The 18,263-nt window shown below is 32.7% G+C and overlaps 1 protein-coding gene across 1 annotated transcript; it reads left to right on the forward strand.

The window, feature by feature from the left end:
• The first annotated feature begins 2,157 nt into the window (after window positions 1–2,157).
• Window positions 2,158–16,837, forward strand: LOC132750347 (uncharacterized). Its single transcript, XM_060740312.1, has 4 exons — window positions 2,158–2,554; window positions 11,851–11,978; window positions 12,337–12,573; window positions 13,444–16,837. The coding sequence occupies exons 1-4, from the start codon at window positions 2,357–2,359 to the stop codon at window positions 15,398–15,400; spliced, it is 2,520 nt and encodes an 839-aa protein (XP_060596295.1). The 5' UTR covers window positions 2,158–2,356; the 3' UTR covers window positions 15,401–16,837.
• Window positions 16,838–18,263: the final 1,426 nt, after the last annotated feature.

Below are 18,263 nucleotides of genomic sequence, written 5' to 3' on the forward strand. Positions count from 1 at the left end.
ACGCTTGTAAAATCCAAATTAACGTGAAATCCTTAACAAAATGGTAACACAGATACTCTTAATCTTCATACTTTATGTTAACTATGTTACTGTAGACTTAATATTGCTATTGAAATAACCATTTATAAGTTACCATGTATAATTAACATTGTTTTGCAATTAAGACTCGTAAATTATTTCGACTTTGAAGACAAGCAATTCAAATTTGATTTTGAGGAAATTAATTTTCGTAATACTAAAAACAGTTTTATATGTCAAAATCTGCAATAGAATAACTAAAATAAGCTATGTTTACTGTTAACCACGATTATTTGTACGAAGATACGTGCAATGAAACATACTTCGATTTAGTTGAAGACATGCTGTTTTTTGCAAGGAGCGATTGTCACTAGCAAAATCAAACCAATAGGCTAGTAAACTTGAGCTCAAATAAAATCTTTGATGCAGTACCAATTGTTAAAACATTTTACAAGAATGTTCGGGCTTATAATATCTCCACAAATTTTCATAGAACATTGAAGACATGGAATGTCGTACTTAAGTGAGAATGAGTGTACAAACGTGCGGTATTATGACCGTCAGACTCGACCACTGCACGAGATTATCATTATTGATAATCTGTATAATTTTTAAAATTCTATATAGGTTTATTATTTTCTTCTGGAGAATATGAATTATATCCCATTTAAAAGAGATGTGCATTATTGACTATGCTCAGCAGTTTTATAACGGACTAAAATGTATATGAAACATTTCTTATAGTCAAGATTTATTATATATGGTGGCTGATTTATGCCATGTATTTTTAATTTTAAGCCACAAAAATGCAAAAAAATGGGAAAACGCGATACGGCAAAACCCAACTACTCTCTCATTGTGTTTTCGCATTGTCGTGGCAGAAATTTAGAAATAAATGTACATTGTATGAGATTCAGCATTTGTTTTAACTTAAAGCACGATTTTTATTGAATTTGGCCGTATAAATCTCCACGTTATTTCTTCTTACCTTTATAAAGCATTGTATCAAGTTTAAGACAATTGAAGAAAAGTTTAAAAACCAGTAAGTTCAATTGTTGTAGGTCACCGGTCAGACATATTATAACAAGGGACAGAAATGATTTTCCCGCATAGGAAAAGGCCACAGTGACATATCGTGTTTTTTTGTGTCTTTTTTTTAAATCTCGATCTAGTTATACAACTGTATGCGCAGTGCAAAATGATAGAAATGTTGAAAATGTGTAAATGAAATTTTAAATATTACGCGGTTCTTTTTTGTATATTTATCTATCCCAACAAATTTAAAATAGACCTAGATTCATATAATGTTGCTATTGGATTGCTGACTTAATTAACTGTAACAAATCATTCCTAATTCACAAAAGTTTATTAAGTCATAAAATTGATTGAGTTTATTATTAGTTTTTACTTTTACTTATCTTATTTTACTAATTTACCATTGGATATGTAACTGCACTTTGTTATTGCTTAAACCAAAATTCAAACTAAACTATATACATGTATATATTAAAACGTGATAAATGTTCCTTGTGCAGTGTTGAAATAGATAAAATAATAATGTTTAAGAAATAACATAGAGTTTGTTATTTCTTAAACATTATTATTTTATCTATTTGGGTTTTACGTCACATCGACATAGTAGAGGTCATATCGCGACGTTCCAGCTTTACTGGTGGAGGAAGGCCTCAGGTGCCCTGTCGTGCATTATTTTAGGCACGAACTGGTACCTGAGTAGAACCACCGACGTTCCGTAAGCTAGCTGGATAGCTTCCTCACATGAGAGTATCCAAAGTCCCTGTCGGGATTCGAACCCACAGAGGTGAGGGGCAAGTTTGTAACCACTCGCCCACGGACGCCCCCTTTATTTTATCTATATATATATAAATTGATTAATTTTGCTGACCTTAAAGCTTTCGAGGTATCTTCTTCTTCATCCGTGATAAAGAAAATGAAATCCCACCTCATTCATTTCAAAATTATAACATCTCTTATTTAAGTGCCGAGTTGAAGAATCAAATAACGAAATGTCAAGTTTAAACTACAAATGGCCCTAACAGACCTCCGTAGATTTCAGCTTTTATATGCACATCACGCATAAAACGCGTACTTATCGAAAGAAAATACAGTCAGTTATACTTTTGTCCGTGTTTACTGCCATTGTAAATGGACAAAACGAGTTAAAACTTACAGAGCATGAACAATTTTTAAATGACTTAGATGCGGCATGACACCAGGTCATTTTATATGGTCGGCGGTTATAGTAATGCACACATAAACTAACCTTAAGTCTTGCATGAAACCATATCTACTTTAGTCTACATTGGAGCTGTAACGGTTGATGGATTATACAAATAGAGATTCGTACAAACTATCATCCAGAGGACCGGAGGTTGAAGAAGGTAAAATGACGGCTAAAAGGGAGTTTTGTTGCGCGCAGTTATTCGGAGCATTGTTGTTTTGTGTTGGACTTGTCGCAGGCATACTGATAGGAATATATGTGTATCACGGTGGTCCGGATGCTGAAGTTACATGCAAGGTAAGCATTTTATAAACGGGATATTTATTTCAATAATTTATTATTTATATAACAATCTGAAAAAATAATCGCTAAAATAATTTTGCGTAGACTATGCATTACTTCCATAATGGTGTTGTCTTAATTTTGAATTTGAAATAATAAATAAATAATATTTTGTTAAATAAAATTAGCCGCGTCACAACAAAACCAACATAATGGGTTTGCGACCAGCATTGATCCAGACCAGCCTGCGCTTCCGCGCAGTCTGATCAGGATCCATGCTGTTCGCTATCAGTTTCTCTTCATGTAAAAGGGTTGGTAAGCGAACAGCATGGATCCTGATCAGACTGCGCGGATGCGCAGGCTGGTCTGGATCCATGCTGGTCGCAAACCCATTATGTTGGTTTTATCTTGACGCGGCTAATTAATGTCCTGACATCACCACTAGGTACAAGAAAACGAACATGAGTGTGACTGATTACCACAAAGAACAATAACATAAAACCACAAACATACACGACTGAATTAATTACAATGAAGCAATGGTTTTAATTGTTGTCAACTGTAAAATGTATCACTTACATTAATTAGTATTTTTCCATGTTGTTGATATGGCGATATTATACATTTGTAGCCGTTTATGGAGCTCACTTTGTCTGTTTATTTATTTGAATAATGAAAAATTCTCTGTTCTGGTAGAGGGACTCCACTGAGATTTTTTGACATGACGGGAATGAAAATATGTTCTAAGATTTGTGTACCATTTGATGTAGTCCTAGATCTAGAGCAATAACTAAATCTTCCGAGGGATCACTTTGCTTCCAGATTTTTATACTTCACAACAGCAGGTGTTAAGTGCCGTGTGGCAGTTGTAAAAAGTTGCCCCGTACTTCACTTCAGTGTTGTTATATCTTTCTGGTCCTTCGGGATTATTGATGCCAGCACTATTAAGTGTTGAGAATTGAGTACCGCTCTTGAGTACCGCTCAAGCTGGTGCTAGAGGGCGTGAGGGATGTTGCACTTATTCATTATCCCTCATGTACAAACTCAATCAAACCGAGTCTGCAATTTTCATGTTATTTTGTTGTAATTAATGCTTCCGAGGGATCACTTTGTGTCCAGGTTTGTTTGCAAATTTTCAGACCATTATCTAACGCCTTTTTCGACAATAATCTTTTTCAGTGGAGCCCCTTTAGTATTTCAACAATAATTTGTTTTAATGACAAAATAGAGACGCACCCGGACCAACAAAGAAAACAACAACAACAACAACCACAAAATATTAATGTTCTTCCGATTTGACAACATACTTTACGGTTTTTGTCCAGTTAACCATAACTTTTTCTAGCTTTTACAATCGTAGCCTCGTTATGTTAACATTACACATTCAGCGATAGCCATACCGGAACACCGTAGAGCATTAAGCCACTTTTAAAAACACAAATATAATGTAAACAGCGGTTTGACAGATACTCGAAATATGCAAATTTATCTTTTAAAATAGATTCCTGTTTGTGGAGAAGGTTTAAAACGCAAAAAATGATGAATTCGATATTCGACGACGAATAGAAAAAAAATATTTGTACAATATTGATGAAAGCTATCAGTTCAATGTAATTTTAATGGCGTACGCTACAGTTACATAAACTTTAGAAAATCTGTAAACATAAAGTGCGAAATAAATTTCGTTTTAAAGTTATCTGGTCATCTGCCATTGAATCTACCTTACATTATATAAATTATTTTAATTAATTTCAAGGGGAGACAACATAAAACCTTATTTCTACTATTGATAATGCTTATCATTTTATCATATAGATCACAGTACAATTTCATGGAATTGCCTTATATATTTGTTATCCCATGTTTTAAGTCAAGAGACCGAAAATTATTTTAACATAAACTTTTTTATATAAGAAAATCGGCAAAAAAATTAGGTAAAAAAAATAAATAAATAAATAAATAAATCGCTGGGTGGATAAAGAAGATAAAGTAGATGTTCTTTCAATCTTTGATTACCAATTAACCTTTACTCAGCTAGCACCTTATCCTATAAAAGCTTTAGAGGTGTGTTCGAGTCCAATAGAATACAGTTTTTGTACTCAACAAGGTCTATTTTATTAAGAACCGGGAATCTTATGTAAATTTGGCAACATTTGAAAAGTAACATTTTAAAAATAACATTTTAGAAATAATAAATAAATGAATGAATGAATGAATGAATGAATGAATTGAATGAAGGAAGGAAGGAAGGAAGATGAGCGAACGAACGAACGAACGAATGAATGAAACCAAACAATATTCTTTTTCAAAGTTTTTAGTTCCTATAGATATTATTAATAAAGATTTAAGTTACAGGTATGTGCCTATAGTAAGTTGAAAAATAAACTCAAGATTTGGTTGGCGTAACGTTGATGCTTTTTTGGTTGCACGCTATATGTTCATAGTATTTCTTTCCGCTGACATATATTTTGGATAAATCATATTTAGCACATATATTTGACCTTGAGGCTGTTATGAAACTTATCTTATTTCACGATTTAATAACATGGCGACACGGTGTAATGATTTGTACTTTAGGTGGTATGCGAGACTGCTTCAAAGTGCAACTATAAAATAACATTTAAGATAAAATTTAACGACTACATATCAAATTTAAATAACAAAAGTGCATTTAGTTTTTGCTACATGTTTCACTTTCACATAAATAATTTTCACGACATTAAAAGCTAACAATCGATTTGATAACATTAAAAAAGACAGTCGTTTAATTATTCCGAACGTCGAGTCATACAATTTATCATAAAAAATAAGAAGAGGTCACTAAAATGACGGCGAAAAGCGGGTTTTGTTGCGCGCAATTGTTCGGAGTGATATTGTTTTGTGTGGGTTTGGTTGCAGGTATATTAACCCATTACTTCATGAGCATTTTGTGAAAAATGGCTGTTTTCATTGAAAAGTCTCCCGTTACAAGTTCAAATTGCTATAATACTATAAAAACTGCTTCAACACTAATCAAACTTGGCACAAATGTTGACTGGACCATTGCCCTTGCAACAACATACTCAGGCGTAAATTTTCTGTTACCATGGCAACGAGGGGACATCTCAAAATTGCCAAAAATCACTATTTTGCATTGATTTTTTCCATCATAATTGATTTCAAAGTGCTGCAACTTCTCAATGAATTGAGATAGAGTCAAATGCTTTTCAGCGTTGGTTACACGTTACCTTATGATCAATCTGGGGTCATTTATAGCCTCTCACAAGTCCAAAATTTTCTTGGCGATGAGGGGGACTCCGCCCCCCTTCAAACCACCCAAACAGAAGGGGGCACATCCCCCTTCTGGCAACCCCCTGATGTATCTTTTGGTTGGGGGGCCGCGCCGAAAAAGTGGTCACTTTTTTAACAACATTTCTCAAACAAAAACAAGTGTTGGGGGCCTAAATAAGGCATCTTTTCACCATTTGAGACAACAAAAAGGGGGGGGGTGAAAAAGGCGTTAAAAGGCGTGTATATGACGTAATGGGTTAATAGGGATTTATGCGTATCATGGTGGTCGTGATGCTGAGGTCAACTGTAAGGTAAACTGTATTTTTGCGTTTTCTTTTGAGAAAAATGGTCATTTACAACGCAAATAAGTCTTATACTTTTTCTTTGCAAAACATGCAAGAAAAAAGAGCAGAAAGCTCCCTATGGGCCATTTTTATCAACGAATCATAATTATTTGAAAGAATTTTTGTACCTAATCACATAATTATCATTGTCTTTGGTGTCATATTAATTTCAGACTAATATCTTTTTCTTTATAAAGATTCGTTACTCTTTAAGATGCAAATGATTCTTCTTAGCCTATTTGGGCAGATCAATATATCAATAGTATTGAAAACCAAATAAAATTAGCTATGGCAAAATCATCACCATCAACAGTTGTCCTTGTATACAAATAGACGGTGTTATACCGGGCGTATTTTTAGTGAATAGAGTGTAAGTTTTATGATATAAGATAACAAGTGGACGTATTCGTATTTGATTTGTATTCGATTACCGAACAGTTTGCTTTAAGGTGCTTTGACAAGCACAGGATGTTTTTTTTTTAATTAAAAAGGCGATCATCTATGAAACACTTCTATGAAGATTTAACGAGGTTGACACAAAGGTTCAGATGAAAATACATGTATTGTTTAAAAATGTAAACGGACGGACATGCCGTGAGTGACTAATGCCCTTTTTGCATCCACAAGTTAAAATGCCAAAAAGAAGTTTCAGTTTCAATTTTTCATTAAACCAAGGCATGTATACTATGCAACTCGTTATAACAAACTGTTGAACAGAAAAAATAACAGTCATAAAAGAAAATCAACTTATATCATATATAAAAGAATACAATTATGACAAGGCAGAATTAATAAACAAAAGTAAGAGATCAATACTCATTTACAATGAAATTTTCAAAGGATTGGAGCATGAGAAGTATAATCTAAATTTAGATATAATATTTTCACAAAATAGAGATAGTTCAAGTTGTATTGTTTTGTCACAATTCATCCATTAATCCCTCAAGATTAAAAATATTGGGATGAATATAAAAAATCTGGAAACAAAAGATTTACGTCTAATCCGAATAATAAAGAGGTCGAAACATATAAGGTCGTCATAAGATCTACATAAAAAGAAATAAGTAGATCTGAACTTTAGTCAGATTGGTCTAATGGCATTAAAAACTGCGTACAAAAATTTGGAATATCAAGGGACCATCATTTGCAATCGTGGAAAGTCATATCAAATGCACAAAGGTTTCTTACAATATTAGCAATAATTTGACTTTCACCTATGCCAAAGTATATCTTTCTTTTTTATTCATCGATAAATTATATTTTTGTAGCAATTACTATAAAACAGATTGATTTTCCTGAAATAATCACTTTACAACAAACCGTATGTTCATTTTACCGTTGGTGTACATGCTGAATACTGTTGATTGATTTCATCTTATAAACCCCCAAAATCATACTAAATTTTTGCCGTTATGATTAGAATTTAACTTAATCTTACTTTCGGCCATATCAGTTAATTACAGACGCAAAAATTTAAAAATGAGAAAACGTTATATCCCATAATGTGTCTAAAACATTGTTTTCAATGGTTTAAATGATTTGTAAATTCTGGGCATCTTAAATAACAGATATCGAGTGTAAATGAAGTCCTGCAATCTTTGAATATGACCAATCACTCTATGAAAGAAAAGGAACGATAAGTAACGAAGCAAACATACGACTAAAACTTGTTTATGAGAACATCAAATTGTTGAAAAGACGGTTTAAGTTTGCACTCTTTAGTTTAAACAATATTTTATTACTATTTTACAACATAAATATATACAGTAAGCATATACAATCACACTGATATATTTCGTGGATTGGAAAACAAGTCAAATGTGACTTATGTAAATTCCTTTCCACACATAATGTACTTGCAATAAAAAATATGCACATATTTGGTTAGAATAGTACAGAAAAGGGAAATCAGATAAATAATTAAAATGAATAAATTTGCACTCTTTAATAAATAATCTGTACATTCAAATAGCCGTGTAAAGATCTTAAAAGAAACATTTTATGTGGATTTTTAAATTAATAGCTAATAGGAGTACACAAATATCATTTATATAAACCACTTCAAAGTGTTTTTCCTCCAAATAAATGGTACATTAATTACGATACTGTACGATTGGAACGCACCGCCCATGAAAGAAGCCTTTAATAGCCAGTCAATCGGATTTAAAATCAACCAAGTAAGGAAAACAACATAGGGTATAAATATATAGATCTTATGAAACTTAATAAAATTTATCAACAGTAAAATTATATAGGTTCCATTATTATATGGTTGATTCCCGACAAAGTTGCAACATACAATGTCTCTGTTATTTAACACACATGAATAATGTACGTTAACAGAATAAAATGTTTCGGAAAAAAAATATTATTTTGAAATTCGTCGATTTTATAACATCAATTTTAAATGATATTTTTTTTTTCAGCATTAATGCATTGATATATTGATTCTGGGACAGATTGATTGCAAACATGTTGCTACTGATTTTTTTGTTTGACACTGTCCGCAAAACTAAATCAAACTACAAAAGTACAGATGATCAGATAATTAGTGACTTTATGATTCGATCTACGTTTACAAAACAAATAACATGTATTGGGAGTATTAGCTTTTAAGCATACGTTCTATAACACATAGAATATCATAAAGATATATAAGACATTTTAAACAATTCCTTGTTCAATCTTTCACATTTTATAGTGCAAATAGTAGAGCAAATGTCAATAAGTTTTACTATTTAAGTCCATTTGTCCATTGCGCGCTTCTTCTCACCATTGCGGTCTGCGGCGTCGTTATTATGTCGCAACGCCACTGCCACTAATAAATAATTGTCGCACTTACCGCCAAATTTTGCACCATTGCCGCTAAATATCGCAAAATCTTCTGCCGTTAAACATCGACTTGCCCCTCACCACTGTGGGTTACACATCTCCTAAATAGGCTTTGGGCGAATATGAAATTCCCAACCTCATGCTATGGCCCTGAATATTCAAGGCCCCGACATATCAGCTCAAATCTTGTCTTCTTATCCTCGCGAACAAACTACTCTAGGTTGCTCGGAGTCATATCATGTAAGTGTCCAGTTACGTGAAGTTTTATATATGTATAAAGTTATCTTTCTAAAACAATTTCGAAACATCCCAAGAATTGGATTTAAATAAGTACAGCAAATGTTTATTTACGTTATAACTAAACGTTAATATTAATGCATTCAATCTTTCAATGAAAATTACTGGCTCAGACTTTATCGAAAATAAATTTCTAATTATATCCCTTTATTTACATGAAATGTTAAATTCAAATTATGCTTTTTAAATTTACAATATTGAACATCAGATTTTTGAAAATCTGATTTATGCTAAAAAAAACACATAAAATATTGCGTTACAGAGTCTTTAAAACTTCTCATTAAGAAACAAGTCACAAAGTTGTTATTATGTTTATTTCTGCTAATCATGGAAGTACTTGTCCGCCCATTTATTAAAGAGCAAGCTTGCAATATGTGCCATTTCCTTATTGATATTGGTAAGGAGGCTAATTTTCAAAGTTATGTCTTGAACTAGTTTATACACAACAATATTAATGAAAATATAAACAATCAATTTACGTCATGAAATTCTAAAGAGAACATATATATATTTTTTTTGGAAATTTTTGACTTTACAGTTTTTTTTCTACTTTTTATTTTATGTATATAACAGAATCATCTGAAATTTGCAAAACATAAACGTTTCAAAAAACGTTTTATCTGCACTTTGCTTGCAAATATTAACCTGGGGGCATTTTTGCTAAAGGAGGCATTTAATTTTTATATTCGACTGAGATAGATATTTCTACAGTTAGTCAGTCATAAGTACAGAGCCGGTTCAGTCTACACGGATGTTCAGCCTGACTTACATGTATCTCTTTACTGGTACAATCATTTCGGTCCCAGCAGTGTAAAGGTGCAGTGTTGTTAGCAGTTGTCATATTTGCACAAATGCTTTTGATCTTGGCTCATTCAAAGGTTTAAACAAATTCTGCTATACAGTTTTCAATCTGTCTACATGTCAATATAAAGCTGTTTCCATGCACCTTTGGCATAAACATCTTTTTCTGTCATCAGGCATTTTTTTGTACATATTTTTGTTTTGCATTATAACTAAATGTTAGATTTAATTACTTAAAAAGGATGTTATATTAAATATATTTCAAGCAAGTCACGTATACTGTCATACCTATTTTATGCTCTGTAAATCTATAAGAAGGCCTTTAATTATAAGCACAGCTTTCGGTCCCTATCCTTTTTCAAAATTCATGTTTGTATTGTGTACATTATTTCTGCTATTATCTGTATATATACTGTGAATTTGTTCGAAATAAACTATGTTTAACCTATCACCAAGGGGCTCTTTGGCACAAATTTTGGTACCGACTAAGATGACTTCGTTTCAACCAATTATCTTTGTACATCACAGCAAATCCTTTCCTATCTGATAGATAACTGGTCCCCAGATCACCTAGATAACATTATTATTGACATAATACAAGTTGTTTAACATGGATTTAGATATTGCGACATTTATCGGTAGTGTTGTGACATTTAACGGTAAGGGAAAATGGTGAGACCTTTAACGTCATCATTGCGACATTTAATTGCAAAATACATTGAGACATTTTGCGGCAAGTGCGACATTTAGCGACTTTGCGTCATATAACATCGTCATACGGTCTCTTTCGGTGCAAAATGTAAATGTGAATGCCAGTTATTCTGTAAAAGAAGGCCTATTGGAACTATTTATGTATAAATAAGTAAGTCGACACGAATGATCTTAGCTTTCCACAGGTTGCCATAGAAACCACAAGCGTACTATACTGGACGAATTAGCTATATGGTTAAGCTAGCCCAAACAAAGAAGAACTGAAGAAAATTTGCATACACGTCAATTACAGACGTCTTAACTTCAAACTATTTAATCACACTTTATATACACATTGCATCGTGCTACATACACGTTCTTTTTATCTCTTTTAAACTAAAATCGTAATTCAATTAGCAATATTGTTATTTAAAAATAAGCATATAATTTGAAAGTACACCTATTTGTTAAATCATTTTAAAAAAACATTTGCTTATTTGATAATGTTATGGTATACTTAATAGATATACATGTATAGCGTGAATGTTAGATATATTCCAACAAATGACTGTTAATAATAAGCATGGAAGTTACAATAAGCGTGGAAGTTACACAGACAAACAAATGAAATTTTTTTTCAACTACATTGTATCTTTTAATAGGGACATAACTAATCTTTATCTTTTCTCTCTTTTCTTTTCTTCTTATTCTTCATTTATCTTTCCTTTCTTTAAACACTTTCTTTTCTCTCTTTCATACATACTATACACTTTATAATACTATCAGCTTTTATTAGCACTCATTTTCTTCTGTCAAAATCTTTTATAAAAAGATCTTAAGATACAAATATACTTGTCATTATTTGATAACATTGATTTGACATTATTTTTTTATGAATTCAATTACATGAACTATGATTTGAATGTTTGTATATTATGATTGAAAAATAAAAGAGAAAAAAAAACAACAAACAAATGAAATCCTAGTTTGAAAATAATATTGCTTTAACGAATATAAAGCTAATTTAACGCTTTAATATGATCCAATTTATTAAAATATTTGTTATATATATTCCAGAATCTTCCCGATTCAATGATGGGAGGACAAACAACACCAAGACCTACAGCAAAGCCTACGACAATGTCACCGCAAGTTACTACCACTGATAAAGTTCAACCTTCAGATGACTGCAAGAAATGTAAAAGGTAAGTATTTATACAACCAGCAACTATTGTTTACAAAACAGTTATCATACTTAAAAATAAATGTCTAGAAAAAAGAGATCCCTTGGAAGCATTTAAAACAGTAAAATTACATAAAAAATGCAGACTTAATTTGATTGAGTCTGTACATGAGGGATAATGAAAAAGTGGAACATCCCTTACAAATACAACTAAGAAGCGTATATTTAGTATTACCGTCTATAAACAGGCTCAGCAGAACATAGGGTGTTACATTTTCAATCTGACGTATTCTTAAAAGTTTACGTGATATCTATTTCACTTATTATAGCGAAAAACTTCAATTAATCACCCTTTCCTTTATGTTTTTTATAATTTTCAGCCGCCAAGCGCGTATGGAATGGGATGGCTCCGATCCTGAAATATTTTCACCTCTCACATCAGAGGAAATGTTGAAAATATATAATTTCTTGGTAGACAACAACTACGTATATAAACGTAACGTTAGCGAAGAAAGTGTATCTTTAAAGACCAATTATGTACCTTACATGTACATAAATCCTCCGAAAAAGAGCGAGGTGCTGGCATATAAGAAAGGAACTGGACCCTATCCAGGGAGGTAATTGGACTTTCAGACAATTAACAACTTATTCCCACTAGCCTTTTTTGTTTTGTTAAAAGCTAAATACCAAAAATTACCTTCTATAGCCAGATTTAAATGGAGTTTAGGATTTTAGCCATTTAAAGATTAATTTGTTTTCTTTAAAAACGAAACCAGCTAAACAATTACAATATAAATAAGCCTTGCTGAATGTAAAACTGATGATATTAAGCGGTCGTTATAAATTGTTAAGTACATCACTGATTCATTTGAACTCATACACTGCTGCAAAAGCGGTATAAGACTCTGTAATGCCTCGTCCGATAAAAGTTTAGCTGTGTTTCTCATCCAATAGAATTCAGTATTATGCACAAAGCATGTAATACCCTCATAATATCATTCATTTGTCTTATTAGGGACTCCACTGAGGTTTTTTTGACATGATGGAACTGAAAATATTTTTTCCAGATAAATGTACTATTTGGTGTAGGTTTAGACCTCTAATCATTGTGCAACATTTTAGATCATTCGCGCACTTGGTTTTACAGAGTAATTATTCAAATTGTAAAAAATGACCCAAAATGAAAAACGTTTAAACGCTTTCACTTAAATTCGGCTAAGAAAAGCATAAAAATACGATTTTCTATTTATCTCAAAGTATATTTCTTACCTATATTTGCATATATTTCTGTTTAAAGTGCTGCAGCTCATTTATCTAAGAAATTCAAATGTTATGTTTTTAGGCTTTTAAACTTCGATGGAGTCCCTTTTATATACATGTATAGTTGTAACTGTATTAAAATGAATGCAACGATTACAGTTAAGGCTGATATATTTTGGGACATTTATCTAAATTGAATATAAATCTTGATTTTCTTCATGTTCTAGGTACGCCAGGGTACATGTTGTAAGAGGCGACCGAACCATTCCGGATTATATGGAATATAAAATTGGTCCACTCCAAGCACAAACAATGACAATAGAGCAGCTGTTTGCAGACGGAGAGCTTGGCTTTAACAGTCGACCATATGACTATGTTGAAACAGCCGTTTATGACAAAATCCTGATACCAGAATTCGAAATACTCGCCCCTTTGACTAAAGAAAGCTTTGACGGAGCCTATTACCCTAAAGAAGGAAATGACTTCTCGTTCTGGTATTTCAATGGTCCGCCTGGTGATAAAGGTGATGAAAGGGAAACAAGGCTTGTATCATATCTAAACCCACTTGCACCCAATGGTTATGACTTTTTAGAATTGGATTTTCTTCCACTAACTGCCACAATTCATTGTCCTGGAAATGATTTTGATAGTTGGTACGTCTATGATTATTATTATCTGAACCAAGGACCTTTCGCGAATGCTTCTGCACTTATGAATGCATATAACAGCGGATCCAAAAGGAAATTTGCTCTACCAGCTGGTTACAGGAAAACCATTTTGGATCGCCATCTACCAGATAGAGATAGTAATGAACCTTTTAGGAGATATTCGAACATGCCAGCACCACGAACATACGAACCGGAAGGTCCGCGTTACTCTATCAAAGGTCATCAAGTTGAATGGATGGATTGGCAATTTGCTGTAACGTCTGGTCAATTACGCGGACCAGCCCTGTATGCGATTTCTTTCAAAGAAATGAGCATTGCTTATGAATTATCTCTGAATGAAATAGGTGTTATATATGGAAGCGGTGCGTCTGCTCAAACTAATGTCATCTATACTGATTCTTCTTACGGGATAGGAGAATATTACGGTGTTATCCAGACGGTTGATTGTCCTGAACACGCCACACTTTTGGAGACAAGTCACTGGGACGTTTATCTGTCTGAGTCAGTTGTACACAAGTCGATTTGCGTTTTCGAGGCCGACGGTGAAAATGCACTTTGGAGACATAAGGGATGGGATTTCGAGGGAGGACTTAGAAATAACTATCTTGTGGTTAGAGTTTCTGCTACTATAGATAATTATGATTATATTGTTGAATGGCATTTTTACCTAGACGGAAAGATTTACACAATAGTAAGCGCTAGTGGGTACATACAAGGAGCATTTTGGGACAATGAAAATCCATTTATGGGTGCAGATAAAAGCCGGGATGCTTTCGGGTATAAAGTCAATACCAACACACATGGACAAATTCACGATCATATGTTTGGTTTTAAAGTTGACCTTGATATTCTTGGAACGGACAATACAATGGAAGTTATTCATTGGAAAACGGCCGATGTTTTAACTGCTTTACGAAGTCAGGTTCCCGATGTAGATACAGTACCACCATATTTCAAACATAACATAACAAGATATCTTCAGTATGAGTACGTTGAAAAAGAAACTGCAAATCGAATTAATTTAGATGAGCCTAAGTTCTGGGTTGTTGTAAATGAGAATGAAAGGAATAAATGGGGTGCACAAAGAGGTTACCAGATAAAACCTTTAGCGACAGCTGCACAGACAGTCACCGATGCTCATCCTGCAATGCCAGCATTATCTTTTACAAAATACCATTGTACAGTTACAAAACGAAAAGAGTCTGAACAAACATCAACCTCTTCAAGTGATGTTAACAGGCTTGACAAACCCATTGGAGATCTTGAGAGAATGTTAAACGACGAAGCTATTCGTAACACAGATATTGTCAACTGGGTGTCTGTCGGCTTTCTCCATTTACCAACATCTGAGGATTCTCCGATGACAAATAGAGTTGAGTCTGGTTTCATGCTAAAACCTTTTAATTTCTTTGACAAGACTGCTGTGTTTGATTTGCAAGGAGTCCTAAATACACGAGTAAATTGGAGAACAGAAAGACCGCCACCACACGAGCCGTGTTTAGAGCGAATGCCATAGTAACATATCTATAACACAATTTAACAGCTCAAATGTGATCAGGCTCAATATATATGTAAATATACAGCAATTTGTAATTGCAGATTGATATTTCTGTAACGAAAATTACTTGATTTCAATAATTGTTGTATCTACAAATAATGGCAAATTTGTGAATATTTTATCAGAATATTAAAAATGTATGAATGAGCAAAACAATCATCGTAGACAATAGAAAGCATATTATCTACAGATATCATATCATTTCAAAGATGAGACAGGTCATTTTAAGAAATCCAATCATTATAAACATTGAGAAACATTATGTGAATAATTCTCTGAAGGTCATTTAAAAGAGTGATATAAATTTTATTTATATGATATTTACATGACGTATAACTGCATGTGTGCAGTAGATTTGACAACATTACTTTTGTACATGGCATACACAGACTGACACTTATTTCTTAAAAAGCAAAAAGAGGAAAAAGTCTCTTTAATCACCTGGACCTGGTTGTTCAAAACACTGGTTAGTGAAACGGATAAAAACATTATCCACTGGTTAGAATTTGTCTGTTGGATAAATTCAGTTTCTCAAAAGTTATTTATTTCCGATAACAAAAAAAACCCCTCTTTTTTCAAATTTTGAATTGAAATTGCTTTCAATAGCTAGGCAATATTTTAGCTAAGGAAATGAGTACTGATACTTGTATGTTTTATTGAAAAAAGAGAAAGTTATGACTGTTTGACAGAACAACAACAACAACTCCGAATTGAATTGAAAAGTGGTTCCAAAAGCACCTTTTTAAAGAGATGTTTAATTTAATTATATGTATAGGAAATTTTCTAGTTAAGAAAAACTAAAAATATATGTGTAAGAAAAATCTAGTATCAAACATGCTCAAATGATTTTTACTATTTTAATGATGATGGCTAACCACTGGTTATGGGCATTATCCGGTGGTCATAGGACTGGTTAAAGTTAACCACTGGATAACTTAACACATTTATATGTTACTTAAGTTTTGAGCAACATAATTTATCCAACAGACATCTTTTAGCCAGTGGATAATAATTTTATTGGTTATCACCAACCAATGTTTTGAACAACCGGGTCCAGAAGATTTTTCTGAAAAAAGGCAGGCTTCAAAAATAGTTTTTGTGATATAAGCCATCAATCTTTCTGATTACAGTGCAGTAAACGCAACCGTTTCATTAAAATAGGAATTGAATAACTGTGACACGTTAAAGTGATATTTTACAAAGCAAATGTAATGCTGTTCTTTTTCATTTCTTCAATTGTGGTCTTATTAACCCATTGAAACTCTTTCTTTTACTTTGTTATTAACAGTTGTGATAATGCATGCATAAATTTGTGTTGTTTTTTTAACCATATAAATTACTCAAGAATACTATTTTATATGATTTTAAACAGATTAAATTATATTGATATAAGTTTCTTTTTGTCGTAATCTTATCAATTATTCTGAAACACTGAAAATACCTTTAAACTACACAATAAACGAGTAACTCCACATGCAGTTTTTACTACATTTTTTTCAATTAACGTTTACAAAGTGTTTCACTTATCAAGAAAACAGTCTTGATGCTACGCGTTCCTTATTAAAAAACAACAACAATTAAATGAAAAGGCAGCCTTTAACATTTAATGCATTTAATGTATTTTGTGTTAATGCATATATGATACAATATTCACTCACATATTTCACTTGCCTTATCTAAAACTAACATGAATGATTTGATAAAATAATCTTCACATTGTCTAAAGCTTTATATAAAGTTAACTTCCATTATAAATCGCGGCGGGTATACTAACAGAGGAATGCTATCCCACTAAGTTTACATTCTCTTACGATTACTTCCCTTTACCAGATAAATTGGAAAGTCGATTAAAAAATTATGATAGTAGTTCATGTAAGGTGTTATGAACACAAATACATACTACATATAGTTAAGACCTAGGATACATTTTTATCTGTATTTATTTTCAAGAAGAACTTTTCAATGAACAGCGTAGTTAAAGAGTTAAAGTTGCATGTCTCCAGATAACCCGAAACATCCAAGAGAAATCTTGAGAAAAATGCACTTAGAATTAAAGGAAAGTAATAAGATTCAAGATTCAAGAAATAATTTGTGCGATTAAAAATTTATTTTGCAATATTTATCACCATATTTCTACTACATGACTAACGAGGACTATTTTTGCACGTTTTGATCTATATATTTATGATAAATTGCGTTGACTGTAAGAGCCTTTTGCAATGTGCATCAATGCATGAATCAGGAGGCACGCTGCTTAAGGCTATCAAAGCAGTACAGGTATAGGATTTCGGCTTCGGTGAGTACCATGTTTTATACGTAGACAATTCAACAGTCTAGACCTTGATATATTAACCTATTAAAACAACAAAGGACACGTACGGTTCACAGCAAAATGATTCCTCTTTTAATATGAACACGAATCAGTCTGTTATTTTCTTATAGTCTTTAAATGTTTTGTTTACACCCTCTAGATTAAAAGCCCATAATTCTTCACCGGAAATAGAGGAGCATGATGCGCTCTGTGTGGCGGTCCATACTTTATTCCCGAGGATAAAACGTCAACACTTGTTGTGCAGTTACTACCACTTACTGGTGTTGTTTATGAGACTTGCGAGTACTAAATTAACCTGAAGTTGCGTCTATTGCATTAACTTTTCTTTTCATAGAACTTTGTCTGTTCCAGATTGACATGCAACCATGATACGGTTGGTGGTTGACATATTCCTCACTTGAATACTTTTAAATCACTCCCAGGATATGTTGTCTGTTCTTTTTGTCTTTTGACAGCTTATCTGTGATATTCATAACCTCTGATCTTCTT

Source organism: Ruditapes philippinarum, unplaced genomic scaffold (genome assembly GCF_026571515.1).
Source record: "Ruditapes philippinarum isolate M1 unplaced genomic scaffold, ASM2657151v2 ctg1780_1_1_1_1, whole genome shotgun sequence".
Taxonomy (NCBI): domain Eukaryota; kingdom Metazoa; phylum Mollusca; class Bivalvia; order Venerida; family Veneridae; genus Ruditapes; species Ruditapes philippinarum.

Excerpts from the sequence above, each read along its gene's own strand:
- LOC132750347 (XM_060740312.1), top strand. The coding sequence starts at position 2,357 with ATGGATTATACAAATAGAGATTCGTACAAACTATCATCCAGAGGACCG. Across the intron at positions 2,555-11,850 it reads ATGCTGAAGTTACATGCAAG|AATCTTCCCGATTCAATGAT; the intron begins GTAAGCATTTTA and ends TATATATTCCAG. Across the intron at positions 12,574-13,443 it reads ACTGGACCCTATCCAGGGAG|GTACGCCAGGGTACATGTTG; the intron begins GTAATTGGACTT and ends TTCATGTTCTAG.